Genomic DNA, 23,773 nt, shown 5'->3' with positions numbered 1-23,773 from the left:
CAATCAGCAGCTACTGAGCATATCTAGATATGCTTTTCAGCAAAGAATATCAAGAGAATAAAACAAATTAGATAATATAAGTAAATTAGAAAGATGTTTAAAATTGCATTCTCTTTCTAAATCATGAAAGAAAAAATGTGGGTGTCATGTCCCTTTAAGTTACCTTCTCTGCTGTGGCCAGTTAGAGACAGTTATAAATAGTTCACTAGACTGAGTGTGCAGCCAATGACTGTGTGGAATATAACAGTGTTCTGCACTTACATTTGTAACAGGAACATAAAATCTCACAATTTCAGAATGGAATTACAGGAAAAGGGAACAAAATAAATAATGAAAGTATACTGCAGAATTTTTTAATGCGTTTAATGTCCCTTTTAAATGTAACTTCTGGGGATCCTTTTTTCCAGTGATACAATTCTGTTTTCAATTGAAGGGTTAAATCAATTTAAATAGTCTTACTGTTGTCTCAGTCCATTCTGCATTTTTTTTTCTTTGTCATCAATATTCTGCTTTAAAATTAGCAAAAACCATGCTATCAGGGCTTATTAGATCTGTCTACTCTATTAGAATGTTTTAAACCCATTGTATAATAATATGCAGTTTATTTTACACAAAGGGTGTTGATTTTTGCTTATTTTTTTTCATTACCTAAACCTAATCATTTTTTGTTTGTTTTAAAATGGTTTAAATATAAAATAATGTGTGCAAATAACTATTTACTGTAGGTATGACTTGCACGAGGTCACAATGGATACTGTGTTGTAGATGACAAGCTGATTTAATGAGTCTAGCTAGGGGCTGTATTTGTAAAATAGAAGTAAGATATAGATCATCACAGCCTTTGTAGATAAGGCTGCAATTTTTTTAATTAATCGTAATCTTTTATGTTTCTATTGATTCCAAAGCTATATTATGTTTTTGTTTAGTCACAAAGTTTTATATCAAACAGATCACATTAACCCTTTCATTACAGGCCTAATTTGTCTACATCAGAACAATGTTCAGATGTAAACAAATTGAAATCACGTTCTATGCTGTCCTAACGGTGCTAAAGCCCAGGGCAGTTAGGATGGCATGGAACATCCTAACGCCAGTAAGGGGTTAAAATAACTAAAAAAAAAACTTGTTTACAGTCAGGTAAAATGTAGATTCAGTATTGAAATGCCCACCATTTTAATACATTTAAAAAGCATAATAGTAATTCTAACAACTTTTTGTTTAGTTATTCCTTGTCACATATTATTTGTTGTATGTTTGCTAATTGTATTCCTCCTGATATCAGATTATATCTGGTGTTTATTCACATTACATTGACATCTTACATGACTTAAGTTGTAAAACAGGAATGCAGAAGTCTTTCATCACTAACTGTTAACATCAAGGACTATATAGCTTCTTATTACTTTTCTGGTACCCAATGCATTTAAACAGTCAACTGAAAGAAGTAATCCAAGAAGTATCATTAGTTTTAAGTTATTATTTCAGCTAAGCATGTGATATCTCTCATTATTATTTTTTTTTTTTAGGTTGGCCAACATGCCTGGATCTCTTCCAGCCACCGCTCAAGCCACTTGGCCTAATGATGTGGGGATAATTGCCCTTGAGATCTACTTCCCATCCCAATATGTTGACCAGACTGAGCTGGAAAAATTTGATGGGGTTAGTGCTGGGAAATATACCATAGGTCTTGGCCAGTCCAAGATGGGCTTCTGTTCAGATAGAGAAGATATCAACTCTCTATGTCTGACAGTTGTGCAGAGACTGATGGAGAGGAATAATCTCTCCTACGATTGCATTGGAAGACTAGAGGTGGGAACAGAAACAATCATTGACAAATCCAAATCTGTAAAGACTGTTTTGATGCAGCTTTTTGAAGATTCTGGAAATACAGATGTGGAAGGTATCGACACTACAAATGCATGTTATGGTGGAACTGCAGCCCTCTTCAATGCAGTTAACTGGGTGGAATCAAGCTCATGGGATGGTAAGTTTAATATGGGATGTTTAATTTTATCATCTGCATGGGATAATCTCAGACATATTTTGGGAAACCGTACACCTGTCCGCACAACCTTGTGGTTTTAATTACCTTTAGGTGTGCCAGTTATAACTTTTAACTGGATATGAAATTCTCTGGTTTTCTTTCAGGACGCTACGCCTTGGTGGTCGCTGGAGACATAGCTGTGTATGCCACAGGAAGTGCCAGACCAACTGGTGGAGCAGGAGCTGTTGCCATGCTTGTGGGACCTAATGCCACTTTGATTCTGGAAAGAGGTCAGTCACCCATATAATGGGAAAAATAGGAAAATCAGGCTAAAGATTACAGACTTGTATTTATAATGTGTCTATTTGAAGAAAAGCAAGTATAAAGAAAAAACATTTAGAACATGAATATCTAATGATGCCACTAGTCCAGTATAAGCTCTAGGGGAGACATGTTGTGTCTGTAGCTACATATAGCTTTAGAAATAGACTGATAGATGCAGAATGATCCAAAATGTTACATGGCTAGAAGGGTAGCAGTTCAACATTTGAAGGCTAAATAATTACCTGTCTTTTATTTTATATAATCTAATTTGTAAATTAATAAAAATTGTACACAGCTAATCAACTAAAGGATAAAGGTCTAGAGGTTTATGCACAAATAACCCAATATGCTGCTACAATTAAAAGTAAAGTTGACATACTACGTTCAATAACAAGATTTTAAAGCTATGTACTCAGAAGACATCCCTGAAGAAAACTAAAACATCTAGATTTTCAGTTTCAGGAAATAACTTGAAAATTAACTTTGACTTTTTAATAGATGGTAACTTACACCAATGTGGTTATAAGTTCAATATCTTCATGCAAATTGACTTGAAGAGGTCCTTGGTTACAAGGAAATATAAAACACTTATTGCGTCCTTTCCAAAATTAAGTAAATATTGGTATGATGCATCCTATTTGATTTTTAAAATTACAGGGTGTCACATACTATCTATAGATCCTGTTGGCAGCAGATAGGGATCATAAAGCTGTTGAGTTTGCCCACATTTAAGACAACCTTATACACATCCCAAGCAATTCCCTTGCAGTATTTGTCCTTGTACTGCACATTCATTTTGGTTCCACGTCATTATATACCTGAACACTTTTAAGAAAACAATTATTCAGAATTATTTAAACCTAGTGAGAAATTATCTAAATTAAATCATTTAATTGTTTTTTTTATTTAACCCCCTTTTTTGTCATCAGATAGGGACACAGTGGTGGAAAGAGCCCTAAAAAGTTGTGAATTTCTAATGAAATTGTTGAATTTATTGACCTTGTATAGTTTGCAATGGGCCCTTCAGGTTTTATATTTTTTGGTCTGTTTCTTAGGTTTACGGGGAACCCATATGCAACATGCATATGACTTCTACAAACCTGATATGGTGTCTGAATATCCAGTTGTTGATGGAAGACTGTCCATAGAATGCTACCTAAGTGCACTGGATCGCTGTTACTCTACCTTCCGAAATAAAATTCATGCTCAGTGGCAGAAGGGTAAGGCTTATTTTCCCCTTCTCTTAACCTACATTCCATATGGCTTTTCCCTGTTAGATCAAAATTCATACGTGTCCTATTTAATGCACCCACAAAACTTCAGTTCATTGCAAATAATTGAGATTCAGCTGAAGTTTTTTACCTTTACGATTTTTAATATTTAAACAACATAATTCCAATAGGTACACAAATGCATTGTATCTTTGCATTTCATTTCTATTTGTGCAGTTTGGCCAAAGTATTATTTGCAAATCCTAGGATAAACCACAGTTAAACTAATCCAGAATCTAATCTGTTATATGTGCTAACAAACATATGCTGTATGTCTGTTAATATGAGTAAAGGTCATCTGATTTTGAGTTTTCTTTTTTTTTTTTTTTTTTTTTTTTTTCTTGTCTATTAACTTTTTGTGTTGTTAATATTTCACCACACCACCATGTTTTGCTAACTTTGATCTTATTTATGTTAATCTTTTTCATATAACAATGAAACTGTTTTTTTATAATGTTGTTTTTTGGTATTATACATAACTCGATTTAGAATTTAAGAAGTTACATTGCTGAAACCACTGGGCATTAAGTTTTGTTTTTTTCTGTGTATTAACGAAATGGAAGAAAAAGAGTTATATGCATACTTATTTTAAATAAATACATTAATGAAAACGGATATTAAAACATATTTTTCTTATTGGTGAGGTAATTAGTGTATCCTTTTTTTGTTTTCAGAGGGGAATGATGAACCTTTTAATCTGAATGACTTTGGCTACATGATCTTCCACTCTCCATATTGCAAACTTGTCCAGAAATCTCTTGCACGTTTGTTACTAAATGATTTTATAAATGATCCCAACCCAAACACAGAGAGCGGCGTCTATGAGGGCCTGGACTCTTTCCGGTTAGTTTATGTAAATTGTTCTTTATGCAAAAATACCAATGTACAGCAGTGTAATTTGCTGCATAATTATTACATATTTATTTCTGTAGTAAGTTGCTTATTTATTCTACTTAATGTGGAATTAAGCTATCATGCATGTTAAAAATATTTGTGTGCATGATAAAAGGTTAAAGTGATTTTATTTTTAAACTAACATCTTATATATATTGAAGCTTTTTGGTTTTTGAAAAACAAAATGTTCATGTGCTGGGGGGAAAAAAATTAATAGCGCATACTCAAGTAAGTTGTATTTTTTAATTTTTTTTTTTTTTAATGCCCTCTTGTCAAAACAAATCAAAATTCCTTAATAAGGAAAACAAATCCACCTTACAATTGTTACTTCTTCAGAAACTTATTTGTAAGATATTTTGGTTTTATTTTCTTTGTTTCAGGGATGTAAAATTAGAAAACACATACTTTGACAGAGATGTGGAAAAGGCATTTCTGAATGCGAGCTCTGAGCTATTCAATGAGAAGACAAAAGCATCTTTGTTGGTGTCCCGGGAAAATGGCAATATGTACACACCTTCTGTATACGGGTGTCTTGCCTCTGTGCTTGCACAGTAAGTTTTTCCATATAAACTGGAATGGGATTTATTAATTGGCAGAATAGTAATAGGTGAGAAAATAGTTTAATTCATTTATAATTATTATGAGCTAGTTATAGTTTTACCTTTAATCACAAATTAAAGAGACAGTTAGATCAAAATTCATGTGTCCTCTTATCTCAGTGCATTTTGACAGTTTTTCACAGCTATACAGCAATAGTTCATGTGTGCCATATAAATAACATTGTGTTCACTCTGTGGAGTTATTTATGAGTCAGTACTGATTGGCTCAATGCAAGTCTGTTAAAAGGGAAATAAGGCGGCAGTAGTCAGTGGCTTAGATACAAGGTAATTGCAGAGGTAAAAAGTATATTAATATAACTGTGTTGGTTATGCAAAACTGTGGAATGGGTAATAGAGGGATGATATATCTTTTTAATCCCTTGACTCAATATGACGCATATATATATACTTCATATAGTACAAAGCTCCACGTATTACTTAACGTATATATAGGTCGGAGCTGCAGGAAGCTCCAGCAGTCTCGGCTGTAAAGTTACAGCCAAGAGCTGGAGTTCCTGAGCTTCAGACATCTGTCTGCATATCGAACCGGAGCTTGATCGGTGTTCCAGTTACACATGGAGGCAGATGCCAGATCGCTACAGACAGTGACACTCTATGTGTCACCGTCTGTAACGATCATCTGCTGGCGCTAGTGGTAATGGGATGGGCCCTAGAGTGCAGGAAAAAAATAGAGGGGGGCCCCTAACTAACGATCGCCAGAGAGACCACTACACTACTGAAAAATAAAATACAAAATATGTATATATTAGGTTCTGGCAGAAAGCTAACAATAGTGGGAGGGTGAGGGTCAGAAAGCTATTTGGGGGGGGGGGGATCGGATCCGTGAGGTGGGAGTGTTGAGGAGGACCACTACACTGCAGAGAGAAAAAAAAATAATATATAAAAAAAAATAAATGATAATAATAAAAATTTTAAAAATGTAATTTACAAGCCACCTGATTAACCCCATTCACTGCCGGTAATAATATAAGTGTGGTGGGCAGCTGCAATTGGTGGCATTCTAATTACAAAAAAACAATGACAAAGCCAATGTCTGCTATTTCTTGAAAAAGAGGATCCCAGAGAAGTTTTTTTCAATCATTTGTGTTATGATTGCACAAGCGGGATTGCATTTGGAGGGGAAATGGTGGCATGAAATATACCAAAATGGGCCTAGATCAATACCTTGGGTTGTCTACTTAAAAATATATATAGTTTTGATGGGTAAATAGAAATAGAGCCTTGTTTTTTTTTTTTTAATGGAGTGATAGAAAAAAATGCTAAAAATTCTTTGTTATTTTGGGCAAGTTCTTCTCTGAAATTCCTGGTAGCGAAGGGGTTAAACAAAAAAAACTTCTGAAATAGACTGTCCATTTAAGAGGTGGCAGCTTGTCTTTTAGAAAGTATGGACTTATTGGCACTTGCATTATCTCTGTCTTCTGGCCACCTTATAACATCAGTGTGTTTGTTCTCCAGGTACTCTCCACAGCAGCTGGCAGGACAGAGAATTGGCGTGTTCTCCTACGGATCTGGATTTGCTGCTACTTTGTATTCTATAAAAGTTACACAAGATGCTACACCTGGTGAGTTTTGATACATATGAGGTATTTTATATTGACAGCACCTTACTGGCAATGTGCTTTTTCCATACTTTTTTAAAACTCCCAAGTTTTATATCTTTCAAAAAGCTGGCATTTTCACGGATAGAAGCATTATTGTACAGCATAACATTAAAGGGACAGTCAACACCAAAATTGTTATTGTTTAACCCCTTAATAACCACAGCACTTTTCCATTTTCTGTCCGTTTGGGACCAAGGCTATTTTTACATTTTTGCGGTGTTTGTGTTTAGCTGTAATTTTCCTCTTACTCTTTTACTGTACCCACACATATTATATACCGTTTTTTCTCACCATTAAAGATACCATTATTTCTTTTACAAGATATGACGAGTCCACGGATTTCATCCTTACTTATGAGATTACGCCTCCTGGTCAGCAGGAGGAGGCAAAGAGCACCACAGCAGAGCTGTATATATATAGCTCCTCCCTTCCCTCCCACTCCAGTCATTCTCTTTGCCTGTGTTAGTGATAGGAAGAGGTAAAGTGAGGTGTTAGTTTAGATTTTTCAATCAAGAGTTTATTATTTTTTTCTGTAGTGCCTAAGTGTGCTACTTTGTTAGGGTGTAGCCTAGACCAGACCAGTCTCTTCAGTTAACAAAATAGAAGCATCTGGTGGCTTCAAAGCATTGGGAACTGGAGGGATCTATTCTCACTGTGCCTCCCATGATGTGTGCTGCCCTTCAGATAATGGTCTTAGCATGTGTTAACTAAGGCCCTGTATGTCTCCACAGCTCTACAGGAGGGAACTGCAGGACCTCTTGGTTGTGGGACTAATTAAGCTGTCGCCCAGCTTCCAGGTACGTGCAGCTGTTTTGTCTCTGGGGAAGGATTCTTTTTCTCAGAGGGTGGGCTGTAATTGGTACTCCTATTTATCAAACTGAACTCTGGAGTAACTGGGAGTTTGCAGTTTGTTGGTACAAGGTTGCATAGTGGGGCTACGAAACTGGTACAGGCTCCTGTTAATGTGATCTTTGGTGGCTGTTTTATAATGACGCTGGGGGTTACATGGTATTACTAGACTGTGTTTTGCAAATACATATCTTTATTGCTGGGTGTGTGTTTCGGTTACTTGCGCACTATCGATCAAACGATCGTTGTTAGGGAATTTTTGGATGCGCGGCCATTCTATTATGTGCGGCGGGCTTTTCCTCTGCCGCCTACAAGGGGCGGGGCTTCCTTTGCGCGCTTCAGACCGGATGTGTCTGGAAGCCGCGCACTTGTCTGTCACGGAGTCGACTGAGGACGTTGGCTCTAGGCACTTGTCTGGACCGTATGGTTGTAACTTGAAGCAGGCGGTTGGCAGTGTCAGGGAGTTTGTTCCATATCTGTGTCAGTAGCGTGGGGGCAGGTAGGCACCGCAGTAGCGCTGTTATAGGGTGCACTGTTGGCTAATGTTTTTTTTTTTTTCATTCATCAAATTTGTCACAGGGTACTGTGTGTTTACTGTGCAATATACAATAGGACCAATACATTGTTTAATTCTATAAGGGTTATATATATTGAGATTAAGGGTGAGCAAGCTGCACTTTGTTTAGAAAAGTATACTATACTTATAGTACCATAATCGTCCAGGGATAAATAAGATTATGGATATTGAAAGTGTCACATGTTCATTATGTTTAAATGCAAATGTGGAGCCTCCTGTTACTTTTTGTCCTTCTTGTACAGAAAGGACTTTACAGTTCAGGGATCACATTTTCTTTAATAAAAGTTTGTCTATAGCGGATGCTGCTCAGGATTCTGCTGAAGAGGTTCAGAATATGCCGCAGCTGTCCCCCCAAGCGTCACAGCCATTACCACTCACTCGGGCAACGCCTTGTTCTTCAACGGCGTCTGCTTCTTCACTCTACAGGATGTGGCTGCAGTCATGTCATCCACTCTTACAGAAGTTTTATCTAAGTTGCCAGTGTTTCAAGGCAAACGCAGCAGGACTCATGTAGTTCTTGCGACTTCTGATGCTTTGATGGCTATCTCCGATGTACCTTCCCAGGGCTCTGATTTGGGGGGTAGGGAGACCCTGTCTGAGGGGGAACTGTCTGATCCAGGTAGTGCATTGCCCCCGACAGAATCGGACGTCATGTCTTTTAGATTTAAGATTGAACACCTCCGCCTTTTACTGCGAGAGGTTTTATTGACTCTGGACGACTGTGACTCTATTGTGGTCCCACCAGAGAAATGAAGTAAAATGGACAGTTACCTTCTTATTCAGATGTTTTTCCGGTTCCTAAGAGAGTTTCAGAAATTGTTACTCGGGAATGGGAAAGACCGAGTATCCCATTCTCCCCTTCCCCTATTTTTAAGAAGATGTACCCTATAGCTGACACCGTTCGGGACTCTTGGCAGACAATCCCTAAGGTGGAGGGAGCTATCTCTACCCTGGCTAAGCATACGACTATACCTATAGAGGACAGTTGCGCTTTCAAAGACCCTATGGATAAAAAATTGGAGGGTCTTCTAAAAAACTATATGTTCATCAAGGATTTCTATTACAACCAACGGCCTGCATTGTAACAGTCACAACTGCAGCTGCCTTTTGGTTTTACGCCCTAGAAGAGTCTCTGAAGACTGAGACTCCTTTAGAGGAAATAATGGATAGAATTAAGGCCCTTAAGCTGGCAAATTCTTTTATTACGGATGCCGCCTTTCAGATCGCCAAATTGGCGGCTAAGAATTCAGGATTTTCCATTTTAGCGCGCAGAGTCTTATGGTTAAAATCTTGGTCTGCGGATGTGTCCTCTAAATCGAAACTTTTGACTATTCCCTTTAAGGGAAAGACCCTATTCGGGCCTGATTTGAAAAAAATCATTTCTGATATTACGGGAGGTAAGGGTCATCTCCTCCCTCAAGACAAAGCATCTAAGCAAAAGAGGACGACAGAGTAATTTTTGTTCCTTTCGTAATTTCAAAGGAGTCCCTCCTTCCTCTGCTGCTAAGCAGGAAGGGAACTTCTCTCAATCCAAAGCTGTCTGGAGACCCAACCAGGCTTGGAACAAGGGTAAACAGCCCAAGAAGCCCGTTGCTGCTCCCAAGACAGCATGAAGGGGCGGCCCCCGATCCGGGACTGGATCTAGTAGGGGGCAGGCTTTCTCTCTTCGTCCAGGCTTGGATAAGAGATGTTCAGGATCCCTTGACACTGGAAATAGTGTCTCAGGGTTATCAGAGTTAAACAATTCCTCCACAAGGGGAAGGTTCCTTCTTTCACTATTGTCTGTAGACCAGACAAAAAGAGAGGCGTTCTTACGTTGTGTAAAAGAACTCTCCACTATGGGAGTAATTTGTTCAGTTCCAATACAGGAACAGGGGCAGGGGTTTTACTCAAATCTTTTTGTGGTTCCCAAAAAAGAGGGAACTTTCCGACCCATTTTAGATCTCAAGAGTCTAAACAAGTTTCTCAGAGTCCCATCCTTCAAGATGGAGACTATTCGGACAATTCTTCCATTGATCCAGGAGGGTCAATGTATGACTACCGTGGATTTAAAGGATGCATATCTTCATATTCCTATCCACAGAGATCATCACCAGTTCCTGAGGTTTGCCTTTCTGGACAAACCTTTTCAGTTCGTGGCCCTTCCTTTCGGGTTGGCCACGGCACCCAGGATCTTCACGAAGGTTCTAGGGTCTCTGCTGGCGGTTCTCAGACCGCGGGGCATTGCAGTGGCGCCTTATCTAGATGATATTCTGATCCAGGCATCGTCTTATCAGCTGACAAAGTCACATACTGACATTGTCCTCTCGGACTCACGGGTGGAAGGTGAATCTAGGAAAGAGTTAATTAAGTCCACAGACAAGAGTTCCTTTCCTAATAGACTCTGTATCCATGAAAAACTTTTTGACAGAGGTCAGAAAGTGAAAGATTCTGAATACATGCCGAACCCTTCAGTCCAATCCTCGGCCATCAGTGGCTCAGTGCATGGAGGTAATTGGATTGATGGTGGCGGCCATGGACATCATTCCGTTTGCTCGTTTTCATCTCAGACCTCTACAACTGAGCATGCTCAGGCAGTGGAATGGAGATTATGCAAAATTGTCTCCTCAGATAGATCTGGATCAGGAGACAAGAGACTCTCTTCTTTGGTGGTTGTCGCCGGATCATCTGTCCCAAGGGACGTGTTTCCGCAGACCCTCATGGGTGATAGTGACAACAGACGCCAGTCTACTAGGTTGGGGTGCAGTCTGGAATTCCCTGAAGGCTCAGGGTGTGTGGACTCGGTCAGAGTCTCTACTCTCAATCAATATTCTGGAATTGAGAGCAATATTCAATGCGCTTCAGGCTTGGCCTCAGTTGGCTTCGGCCAAATTCATCCGGTTTCAGTCGGATAACATCACGACTGTGGCTTACATCAATCATCAGGGAGGAACAAGGAGTTCCTTAGCGATGACATAAGTATCCAAAATAATTCGGTGGGCGGAGACTCACTCTTGTTATCTGTCAGCAATCTACATCCCAGGAGTGGACAACTGGGAAGCGGATTTTTTGAGCAGACGTTTCATCCGGGAGAATAGGAACTCCATCCGGAGGTCTTTGCCACCCTAATTCTCAGATGGGGCAGACCGGAGATGGACCTTATGGCATCTCGTCAGAATGCCAAGCTCCCGAGATACGGATCCAGGTCCAGGGATCCTCAGGCCAAACTGATAGATGCCCTGGTAGTGCCTTGGTCGTTCAACCTAGCTTATGTGTTTCCACCGTTTGCTCTCCTTCCCCGGGTGATTGCTCGGATCAAACAGGAGAGGACTTCAGAGAATCCGTTTGCTCTCCTTCCCCGGGTGATTGCTCGGATCAAACAGGAGAAGGCTTCAGTGATTCTCATCGCTCCTGCGTGGCCTCGCAGGACTTGGTATGCCGATCTGGTGGACATGTCCTCTCTGCCACCGTGGAAGCTTCCATTGAGGCAGGACCTTCTCATTCAGGGACCCTTCCATCATCCGAATTTAGTTTCTCTGCAGCTGACTGCTTGGAGATTGAACGCTTGATTTTATCTAAGCGAGGGTTCTCTGATTCGGTCATTGATACCTTGATTCAGGCACGTAAGCCTGTTACTAGAAATATTGACCATAAGATATGGCGTAAATATCTTTATTGGTGCAAATCCAAGGGCTACTCATGGAGTAGGGTTAGGATTCCCAGGATTTTTATATTTTCTCCAAGAAGGATTGGAGAAAGGGTTGTCAGCAAGTTCCTTAAAGGGACAGATTTCTGCTCTATTTTGCTACACAAACGTCTGTCAGATGTTCAATCTTTTTGTCAGGCTCTGACTAGAATCAGGCCTGTGTTTAGACCAATTGCTCCTCCTTGGAGTTTGAATTTAGTTCTTAATGTTCTTCAAGGGGTTCCGTTTGAACCTATGCATTACATAGATAATAAGTTGTTATCTTGCAAAGTTTTATTTTTGGTTGCTATTTCTTCTGCTCGCAGAGTTTCTGAGCTTTCAGCTTTACAATGTGATTCGCCTTATCTTATTTTTCATTCTGATAAGGTGGTGTTACGTACCAAACCTGGTTTCCTTCCTAAGTTTGTTTCTAATAAGAATATTAATCAGGAAATTGTTGTTCCTTCCTTGTGTCCTAATCCTTCTTCTAAGAAGGAGCGTCTGTTACATAACTTGGACGTGGTCCGTGCCCTGAATTTTTACTTGCAGGCGACTAAAGATTTTCGTCAGTCATCTTCATTATTTGTTGTTTTTTCTGGAAAACGTAGGGGCCAGAAAGCTACGGCTACCTCTCTTTCTTTTTGGCTGAAGAGTATCACCCGTTTTGAATATGAGACTGCTGGACAGCAGCCTCCTGAAAGAATTACGGCTCATTCTACTAGGGCTGTGGCTTCCTCATGGGCATTTAAAAATTATGCTTCTGTTGAACAGATTTGCAAGGCTGCAACTTGGTCATCTCTTCACACTTTTTCCAAATTTTCCAAATTTCATACTTTTGCCTCGTCCGAGGCTGTTTTTGGGAGAAAGGTTCTTCAAGCAGTGGTGCCTTCCGTTTAGGTTCCTGTCTTGTCCCTCCCTTTCATCCTTGTCCCATAGCTTTGGTATTGTATCCCATAAGTAAGGATGAAATCCGTGGACTCGTCATATCTTGTAAAAGAAAGGGAAATTTATGCTTACCTGTTAAATGTATTTCTTTTACGATATGACGAGTCCACGGCCCACCCTGTCATTTTCTTAGACAGGTTTTTGTTTTTGTTAAACTTCAGTCACCTCTGCACCTTGGCTTTCCCTTCCTAACTTCGGTCGAATGACTGGAGTGGGAGGGAAGGGAGGAGCTATATATACAGCTCTGCTGTGGTGCTGACCAGGAGGCTTAATCCCATAAGTAAGGATGAAATCCGTGGGCTCGTCATATCGTAAAAGAAATAAATTTATCGGGTAAGCATAAATTTCCCTTTTCATCATATCTTATAATTTACTATAAAAAAAAAGATGATGAAAAAATAGAGAAAAAAAACACTTTTTCTAACTTTGACCCCCAAAATCTGTTACACATCTGCAACCACCAAAATACACCCATGCTAAATAGTTTCTAAATTTTGTCCTGAGTTTAGAAATACCCAATGTTTACATGTTCTTTGCTGTTTTTGCAAGTTATAGGGCAATAAATACAAGTAGCACTTTGCTATTTCCAAACCATTTTTTTTCAAAATTAGCGCCAGTTACATTGGGACATTGATATCTTTCAGGAATCCCTGAATATCCCTTGACATGTATATATATTTTGTTCTTAGAAGACATCCCAAAGTATTGATCTAGGCCAATTTTGGTATATTTCATGCCACCATTTCACCGCCAAATGCGATCAAATAAAAAAAATTGTTCACTTTTTCACAAATTTTTCATTAGCTTTAGGTTCCTCACTGAAATTATTTACAAACAACGTGTGCAATTATGGCATAAATGGTTGTAAATGCTTCTCTGGGATCCCCTTTGTTCAGAAATAGCAGATATATATATGGCTTTGGCGTTGCTTTTTGGTAATTAGAAGGGGTTAATTAGGGAGCATGTAGGGAGCTTCTGGGGTTAATTTTAGCTTTAGTATAGTGTAGTAAACAATCCCAAGTATTGATCTAGGCCCATCTTGGTATATTTCATGCCACCATTTCACCGCCAAATGCGATCAAATTAAAAAAAAAAAAAGTTCACTTTTTCACTAACTTTAGGTTTCTCACTGAAATAATTTACAGCTTGTGCAATTATGGCACAAATGGTTGTAAATGCTTCTCTGGGATCCCCTTTGTTCAGAAATAGCAGACATATATGGCTTTGGCGTTGCTTTTTGCTAATTAGAAGGCCGCTAAATGCCGCTGCGCATCACACGTGTATTATGTCTAACAGTGAAGGGGTTAATTAGGGAGCTTGTAGAGCGCTTGCAGGGTTAATTTTAGCTTTAGTGTAGAGATCAGCCTCCCACCTGACACATCACACACCCTGATCCCTCCCAAACAGCTCTCTTCCCTCCCCCACCCCACAAATGTCCCTGGCATCTTAAGTACTGGCAGAAAGTCTGCCAGTACTAAAATAAAAGATAGCATATTTACATATGCTGCTGTATATGACCCCCCCCAAAACAGCTCTCTAACCCTCTACCTTATTGGGAGCCATTTTGGGTACTGGCAGCTGTCTGCCAGTACCCAGTTTACAAAAAATAGATTTGTTTTTAATTTGTTTATTTTTTTTTCTGTAGTGTAGCTTTCCCCCCCCCCCAAAGACCAACCCCCTCCCAGATCCCTTAGATCTTTTATTTAGCCATTTCCTCCCTTCTTTCTCCCACTTATTACAATAACATTTTTCTGTAGTGTAGTGGTTCCCGCCCCGTGCATGCGCCCGCGTCTGTGCTCGCCCCTGGCGACCCCGCCCATGGTCCCGCCCCCTCTTACCACAGGCACCCATCGATGGCCGCCCACCCGCCTCCCACCCACCAACGATTGCTGCCACAGAGTGGCTCTCTCTGCATCGAATGGCTAAGAAGAGTTATTGCAGGATGCCTCAATATCGAGGCATCGCTGCAATAACCAGAAAGCGTCTGGAAGTGATCATGATCGTTTCCACCTCTTTCCCAGACCGACGATGTACAGGGTACGTCCTCGGTCGTTAACTGTATTTTTTTTAGAGGACGTACCTCATACATCGTCAGTCGTTAAGGGGTTAAAAAGATAGATAACTACCCATTCCCCAGTTTTGCTTAACCAACATTGTTTTTTATATTTATAAACGTTATGACATTTAAAACTTCTAAATTTCTGCCTGTTTCTAAGCCACGACAGACAGCCTCTTATCACATGTTTTTTTATTTGCTCTTCACAACAGGGGACTGCTAGTTCATGTGAGCCATATAGATAACATTGTGCTCTCTCCCGGGAGTTGTGGCTGACACTGCACTAATTAGCTAAAATGCAAGTCAATAGATAAGGCTTAGATACAAGGTAATCACAGAGGTTAAAAGTATATTAATATAACCATGTTGGGTGTGAAAAACTGATGAATGGGTAATAAAGGATTATCTATCTTTTTAAAAAATAAAAATGTTGGAGTTGACTGTCCCTTTAAGTCTTCACATTTAGATATAAAGTCTTAATGTTCTTAATTCTAGGATTATCATAAAGTGATTTTTTTTTTTTTTTTCCTGAACATTTCCTCTGAGGGTAAAAAAAAAGTAAAGTTAAAATAATTTCCCAACTCCAGTTCTTAGAGTACCAAGGCAGAATTACGTTAATTGGTTTATCTTTGCCAAGAAGGGAAAGGCATCAAATGTGGAAGTTTATTTGAATTTAACTTTTTTTCAGGTTCTTCTCTGGATAAACTTACCTCCAGCCTCTCCGATCTCAAAGTGAGACTTGACTCCAGGAAAAATGTTTCACCCAGCATCTTTGCAGAAAATATGAAGCTGAGGGAAGAAACACACCATTTAGGTATTCTTAAAATAATATATTTAATGTGTGCGTTAATTTAACAATTTATCAATGAATATTTAAGCTCTATTTAACTCTAGACATGTTTATTAAGTCAAGTCCTAAGCAGGTAGTATCTGCCTCCTTATAGTTTATAGGGACATGAAACACAATTTTATTCTTTCATGATTCAGATAGAGCATACACTTTTAAACAAATTACCAGTTTACTTCTAGTATCAATTTTGCTTCATTCTCTTGGTATCCTTCATTGAAGGAGCAGCAGTGCACTGCTGTGAGCTAGCTGGCCACATTGGCAAGCCAACGACAACATACAGCTACCAATCAGCTGATAGATCCCACCTCCTGAGCCTACTTAAGTATGCTTTCTTCTGTTATGTGTGATCAGTCCACGGGTCATCATTACTTCTGGGATATTATCTGCTCCCCTACAGGAAGTGCAAGAGGATTCACCCAGCAGAGTTGCTATATAGCTCCTCCCCTCTACGTCACCTCCAGTCATTCTCTTGCACCCAAAGACTAGATAGGAGGTGTGAGAGGACTATGGTGATTATACTTAGTTTTTAGAACTTCAATCAAAAGTTTGTTATTTTACAATAGCACCGGAGCGTGTTATTACCTCTCTGGCAGAGTTTGAAGAAGAATCTACCAGAGTTTTTCTTATGATTTTAACCGGAGTAGTTAAGATCATATTGCTGTTTCTCGGCCATCTGAGGGAGGTAAAAACTTCAGATCAGGGGACAGCGGGCAGTTGAATCTGCATTGAGGTATGTAGCAGTTTTTATTTTCTGAATGGAATTGATGAAAAAATCCTGCCATACCGTTATAATGAACATGTATGTATGCTTTACACTTTAGTATTCTGGGGATGGTATTACACCGGAATTACTCTGTAAAAGTACATTAAACCTTTTATTAGGTATTTTTCATGTTAAACGTTTTTGCTGGAATGTAGAATCGTTTGCATTAATGAGGTACTGAGTGAATAGATATTTGGGCATTATTTCTTCTGTTATGTGTGATCAGTCCACGGGTCATCATTACTTCTGGGATATAACTCCTCCCCAACAGGAAATGCAAGAGGATTCACCCAGCAGAGCTGATATAGCTCCTCCCCTCTACGTCAGTCCCAGTCATTCTCTTGCACCCAACGACTAGATAGGATGTGTGAGAGGACTATGGTGATTATACTTAGTTTTTATGACTTCAATCAAAAGTTTGTTATTTTACAATAGCACCGGAGCGTGTTATTACTTCTCTGGCAGAGTTTGAAGAAGAATCTACCAGAGTTTTTTACTATGATTTTAACCGGAGTAGTTAAGATCATATTGCTGTTCTCGGCCATCTGAGGGAGGTAAAAGCTTCAGATCAGGGGACAGCGGGCAGATGAATCTGCATTGAGGTATGTAGCAGTTTTTATTTTCTGAATGGAATTGATGAGAAAATCCTGCTATACCGTTATAATGACATGTATGTATACACTTCAGTATTCTGGGAATGGTATTTCACCGGAACTACTCTGTTAAAGGTCACTAATCCTTTTAATAAATATTATCATGTTAAACGTTTTTGCTGGAATGTAGAATCGTTTACATTGCTGAGGTACTGAGTGAATAAATGTTTGGGCATTATTTTCCACTTGGCAGTTGTCTGCTTTAAATTGTGACAGTTTCGTTTCTCCTCACTGCTGTGTGTGAAAGGGAGGGGCCGTTTTTGGCGCTCTTTGCTACGCATCAAAAATTTCCAGTCAGCTACTATTATATTTCCTGCATGATCCGGTTCACTGACAGATCTCAGGGGTCTTCAAACTTCTTTGAAGGGAGGTACATTCTCTCAGCAGAGCTGTGAGAATTTTATATTGACTGTGAATAAAAACGTTACTCTATAATTTTTTATGTCAAATTTAGTTATTGTTATTTACTAATGGGAACAAACCTTTGCTAAAAGTTGTGTTATTTTAAAGTTGATGCTATAACTGTTTTTTTCAGTTCATTATCTCAACTGTCATTTAATCGTTTAAGTACCTCTTTGAGGCACAGTACGTTTTTGCTAAAAAAGATTATAACCAGGTTGCAAGTTATTGCTAGTGTGTTAAACATGTCTGACTCAGAGGAAGATATCTGTGTCATTTGTTCCAATGCCAAGGTGGAGCCCAATAGAAATTTATGTACTAACTGTATTGATGCTACTTTAAATAAAAGTCAATCTGTACAATGTGAACAAATTTCACCAAACTGCGAGGGGAGAGTTATGCCGACTAACTCGCCTCACGCGGCAGTACCTGCATCTCCCGCCCGGGAGGTGCGTGATATTATGGCGCCTAATACATCTGGGCGGCCATTACAGATAACATTACATGATATGGCTACTGTTATGACTGAAGTTTTGTCTAAATTACCAGAACTAAGAGGCAAGCGTGATCACTCTGGGGTGAGAACAGAGTGCGCTGACAATACTAGGGCCATGTCTGATACTGCGTCACAGCTTGCAGAGCATGAGGACGGAGAGCTTCATTCTGTGGGTGACGGTTCTGATCCAAACAGATTGGATTCAGATATTTCAAATTTTAAATTTAAATTGGAGAACCTCCGTGTATTACTAGGGGAGGTCTTAGCAGCTCTCAATGATTGTAACACCGTTGCAATACCAGAGAAACTGTGTAGGTTGGATAAATACTTTGTGGTACCGGCGAGTACTGACGTTTTTCCTATACCTAAGAGATTAACTGAAATTGTTACTAAGGAGTGGGATAGACCCGGTGTGCCGTTCTCACCCCCTCCAATATTTAGAAAGATGTTTCCAATAGACGCCACCACTCGGGACTTATGGCAAACGGTCCCTAAGGTGGAGGGAGCAGTTTCTACTTTAGCTAAACGTACCACTATCCCGGTGGAGGATAGCTGTGCTTTTTCAGATCCAATGGATAAAAAATTAGAGGGTTACCTTAAGAAAATGTTTGTTCAACAAGGTTTTATATTGCAACCCCTTGCATGTATCGCGCCGATTACGGCTGCGGCAGCATTTTGGATTGAGTCTCTGGAAGAGAACCTTAGTTCATCTACGCTAGACGACATTATGGACAGGCTTAGAGTCCTTAAACTAGCTAATTCATTCATTTCGGAGGCCGTAGTACATTTAACCAAACTTACGGCTAAGAACTCAGGATTCGCCATACAGGCACGTAGAGCACTGTGGCTAAAATCCTGGTCAGCTGATGTTACTTCTAAGTCCAAATTACTTAATATACCTTTCAAGGGGCAGTCTTTGTTTGGGCCCGGTTTGAAAGAAATTATCGCTGACATTACAGGAGGTAAGGGCCACGCCCTACCTCAAGACAAAGCCAAAGCTAAGGCTAGACAGTCTAATTTTCGTCCCTTTTCGGAATTTCAAAACAGGAGCAGCGTCAACCTCCACTGCACCAAAACAGGAAGGAGCTGTTGCTCGTTACAGGCAAGGCTGGAAACCTAACCAGTCCTGGAATAAGGGCAAACAGGCCAGGAAACCTGCTGCTGCCCCAAAGACAGCATGAACCGAGAGCCCCCGATCCGGGACCGGATCTAGTGGGGGGCAGACTTTCTCTCTTCGCCCAGGCCTGGGCAAGAGATGTTCAGGATCCCTGGGCGCTAGAGATCATATCTCAGGGATACCTTCTAGACTTCAAATTATCTCCCCCAAGAGGGAGATTTCATCTGTCAAGGTTGTCAACAAACCAGATAAAGAAAGAAGCGTTTCTACGCTGTGTACAAGATCTGTTATTAATGGGAGTGATCCATCCGGTTCCGCGGTCGGAACAAGGACAAGGGTTCTACTCAAACCTGTTTGTGGTTCCCAAAAAAGAGGGAACTTTCAGGCCAATCTTAGATTTAAAGATTCTAAACAAATTCCTAAGAGTTCCATCGTTCAAAATGGAAACTATTCGGACAATCTTACCTATGATCCAAAGGGGTCAGTACATGACCACAGTGGATTTAAAGGATGCTTACCTTCACATACCGATTCACAAAGATCATCAACGGTATCTACGGTTTGCCTTCCTAGACAGGCACTACCAGTTTGTAGCTCTTCCATTCGGATTGGCTACGGCCCCAAGAATCTTCACAAAGGTTCTGGGTGCCCTTCTGGCGGTACTAAGACCGCGAGGGATTTCGGTAGCCCCGTACCTAGACGACATTCTAATACAAGCTTCAAGCTTTCAAACTGCCAAGTCTCATACAGAGTTAGTTCTGGCATTTCTAAGGTCGCATGGTTGGAAAGTGAACGAAAAGAAGAGTTCTCTTTTTCCTCTCACAAGAGTTCCATTCTTGGGGACTCTTATAGATTCTGTAGAAATGAAGATTTACCTGACAGAAGACAGGTTAACAAAGCTTCAAGATGCATGCCGTGTCCTTCATTCCATTCAACACCCGTCAGTAGCTCAATGCATGGAGGTGATCGGCTTAATGGTAGCGGCAATGGACATAGTACCTTTTGCACGCCTACACCTCAGACCGCTGCAATTGTGCATGCTAAGTCAGTGGAATGGGGATTACTCAGATTTGTCCCCTACTCTGAATCTAAATCAAGAGACCAGAAATTCTCTTCTATGGTGGCTTTATCGGCCACACCTGTCCAGGGGGATGCCATTCAGCAGGCCAGACTGGACAATCGTAACAACAGACGCCAGCCTGCTAGGTTGGGGCGCTGTCTGGAATTCTCTGAAGGCTCAGGGATTATGGAATCAGGAGGAGAGTCTCCTTCCAATAAACATTCTGGAATTGAGGGCAGTTCTCAATGCCCTTCTGGCTTGGCCCCATTTAACAACTCAGGGGTTCATCAGGTTTCAGTCGGACAATATCACGACTGTAGCTTACATCAACCATCAGGGAGGGACAAGAAGCTCCCTAGCAATGATGGAAGTATCAAAGATAATTCGCTGGGCAGAGTCTCACTCTTGCCACCTGTCAGCAATCCACATCCCGGGAGTGGAGAACTGGGAGGCGGATTTCTTGAGTCGCCAGACTTTTCATCCGGGAGAGTGGGAACTTCATCCGGAGATCTTTGCCCAAATACTTCGACGTTGGGGCAAACCAGAGATAGATCTCATGGCGTCTCGCCAGAACGCCAAACTTCCTCACTACGGGTCCAGATCCAGGGATCCGGGAGCGGTTCTGATAGATGCTTTGACAGCACCTTGGAACTTCGGGATGGCTTATGTGTTTCCACCCTTCCCGCTGCTTCCTCGATTGATTGCGAAAATCAAACAGGAGAGAGCATCAGTGATTCTAATAGCGCCTGCATGGCCACGCAGGACTTGGTATGCAGATCTAGTGGACATGTCATCCTGTCCACCTTGGTCTCTACCTCTAAGACAGGACCTTCTGATACAGGGTCCATTCAAACATCAAAATCTAACTTCTCTGAAACTGACTGCTTGGAAATTGAACGCTTGATTTTATCAAAGCGTGGTTTTTCTGAGTCGGTTATTGATACCCTGATTCAGGCTAGGAAGCCTGTTACCAGAAAGATTTACCATAAAATATGGCGCAAATACCTATACTGGTGCGAATCCAAACGTTACTCCTGGAGTAAGGTTAGGATCCCTAGGATATTGTCTTTTCTACAAGAAGGTTTAGAAAAGGGTTTATCAGCTAGTTCATTAAAGGGACAGATTTCAGCTCTGTCCATCTTGTTACACAGGCGTCTGTCAGAAAATCCAGACGTCCAGGCCTTTTTGTCAGGCTTTAGCTAGGATCAAGCCTGTGTTTAAAGCCGTTGCTCCGCCATGGAGTTTAAACTTAGTTCTTAACGTTTTACAGGGTGTTCCGTTTGAACCCCTTCATTCCATTGATATAAAATTGTTATCTTGGAAAGTTCTATTTTTAATGGCTATTTCCTCGGCTCGAAGAGTCTCTGAGTTATCAGCATTACATTGTGATTCTCCTTATCTGATTTTTCACTCAGACAAGGTAGTTCTGCGTACTAAACCTGGGTTCTTACCTAAGGTAGTCACTAACAGGAATATCAATCAAGAGATTGTCGTTCCATCCTTGTGTCCAAATCCTTCTTCAAAGAAGGAACGTCTTCTACACAATCTGGATGTAGTTCGTGCCCTCAAGTTCTACTTGCAGGCAACTAAAGATTTTCGCCAAACTTCTTCCCTGTTTGTCGTTTATTCTGGACAGAGGAGAGGTCAAAAAGCTTCTGCTACCTCTCTCTCGTTTTGGCTTCGTAACATAATACGTTTAGCCTATGAGACTGCTGGACAGCAGCCTCCTGAAAGAATTACAGCTCACTCCACTAGAGCTGTGGCTTCCACTTGGGCCTTTAAGAATGAGGCCTCTGTTGAACAGATTTGCAAGGCTGCAACTTGGTCTTCGCTTCATACTTTTTCCAAATTTTACAAATTTGACACTTTTGCTTCTTCGGAGGCTATTTTTGGGAGAAAGGTTCTTCAGGCAGTGGTTCCTTCTGTATAATGAGCCTGCCTATCCCTCCCGTCATCCGTGTACTTTTGCTTTGGTATTGGTATCCCAGAAGTAATGATGACCCGTGGACTGATCACACATAACAGAAGAAAACATAATTTATGCTTACCTGATAAATTCCTTTCTTCTGTTGTGTGATCAGTCCACGGCCCCGCCCTGTCTTTAAGGCAGGTAAATATCTTTTAAATTATACTCCAGTCACCACTTCACCCTTGGTTACTCCTTTCTCGTTGATTCTTGGTCGAATGACTGGGACTGACGTAGAGGGGAGGAGCTATATCAGCTCTGCTGGGTGAATCCTCTTGCATTTCCTGTTGGGGAGGAGTTATATCCCAGAAGTAATGATGACCCGTGGACTGATCACACAACAGAAGAAAGGAATTTATCAGGTAAGCATAAATTATGTTTTTTCCACTTGGCAGTTTGCTTGTGTTAATTATGACAGTTTCGTTTCTCTCTCACTGCTGTGTGTGAGAGGGAGGGGCCGTTTTTGGCGCTCTTTGCTACGCATCAAAAATTTCCAGTCAGTTTTTCTGCATGATCCGGTTCATCTCTAAACAGAACTCAGGGGTCTTCAAACTTCTTTGAAGGGAGGTAGATTCTCTCAGCAGAGCTGTGAGACTTATATAGTGACTGTGATTTAAAACGTTGCTCTGTAATTTTTATGTTTAAAATTTAATTAGTGTTATTTTACTAATGGGAACAAACCTTTGCTAAAAAGTTGTGTTGTTTGTTAAGAGTGATGCTATAACTGTTTTTCAGTTAATTATTTCAACTGTCATTTAATCGTTTAGTGCTTCTTGAGGCACAGTACGTTTTTATTAAATAAAATTGTAACCGAGTTGCATGTTTATTGCTAGTGTGTTAACATGTCTGATTCAGAGGAAGATACCTGTGTCATTTGTTCCAATGCCAAGGTGGAGCCCAATAGAAATTTATGTACTAACTGTATTGATGCTACTTTAAATAAAAGCCAATCTGTACAAATTGAACAAATTTCACCAAACAGCGAGGGGAGAGTTATGCCGACTAACTCGCCTCACGTGTCAGTACCTGCATCTCCCGCCCGGGAGGTGCGTGATATTATGGCGCCTAGTACATCTGGGCAGCCATTACAGATAACATTACAAGATATGGCTACTGTTATGACTGAAGTTTTGGCTAAATTACCAGAACTAAGAGGCAAGCGTGATCACTCTGGGGTGAGAACAGAGTGCGCTGATAATTCTAGGGCCATGTCTGATACTGCGTCACAGCTTGCAGAGCATGAGGACGGAGAGCTTCATTCTGTAGGTGACGGTTCTGATCCAAACAGATTGGATTCAGATATTTAAAATTTTAAATTTAAATTGGAAAACCTCCGTGTATTACTAGGGGAGGTCTTAGCAGCTCTCAACGATTGTAACACTGTTGCAATACCAGAGAAAATGTGTAGGTTGGATAAATACTTTGCGGTACCGGCGAGTACTGACGTTTTTCCTATACCTAAGAGATTAACTGAAATTGTTACTAAGGAGTGGGATAGACCCGGTGTGCCGTTCTCACCCCCTCCAATATTTAGAAAGATGTTTCCAATAGACGCCACCACACGGGACTTATGGCAAACGGTGGAGGGAGCAGTTTCTACTTTAGCTAAGCGTACCACTATCCCGGTGGAGGATAGCTGTGCTTTTTCAGATCCTATGGATAAAAAATTAGAGGGTTACCTTAA

The 23,773-nt window shown here is 40.5% G+C and overlaps 1 protein-coding gene across 2 annotated transcripts in view; it reads left to right on the top strand.

The window, feature by feature from the left end:
• Window positions 1-23,773, top strand: part of HMGCS1 (3-hydroxy-3-methylglutaryl-CoA synthase 1) — a 56,412-nt gene that overhangs the window by 7,820 nt on the left and 24,819 nt on the right. For both annotated transcript variants that reach the window (XM_053701257.1, XM_053701255.1), the window contains exons 2-8: window positions 1,527-1,984; window positions 2,149-2,274; window positions 3,364-3,528; window positions 4,254-4,422; window positions 4,854-5,024; window positions 6,549-6,655; window positions 15,474-15,599. In XM_053701257.1, coding sequence (XP_053557232.1) covers window positions 1,537-1,984; window positions 2,149-2,274; window positions 3,364-3,528; window positions 4,254-4,422; window positions 4,854-5,024; window positions 6,549-6,655; window positions 15,474-15,599 — 1,312 coding nt within the window. In that variant the 5' untranslated portion in view covers window positions 1,527-1,536. The remainder of the gene's footprint in view (window positions 1-1,526; window positions 1,985-2,148; window positions 2,275-3,363; window positions 3,529-4,253; window positions 4,423-4,853; window positions 5,025-6,548; window positions 6,656-15,473; window positions 15,600-23,773) is intronic.

Source organism: Bombina bombina, chromosome 2 (genome assembly GCF_027579735.1).
Source record: "Bombina bombina isolate aBomBom1 chromosome 2, aBomBom1.pri, whole genome shotgun sequence".
Lineage (NCBI taxonomy): Eukaryota > Metazoa > Chordata > Amphibia > Anura > Bombinatoridae > Bombina > Bombina bombina.
This window is presented reverse-complemented; position numbering and strand designations above follow the sequence as displayed.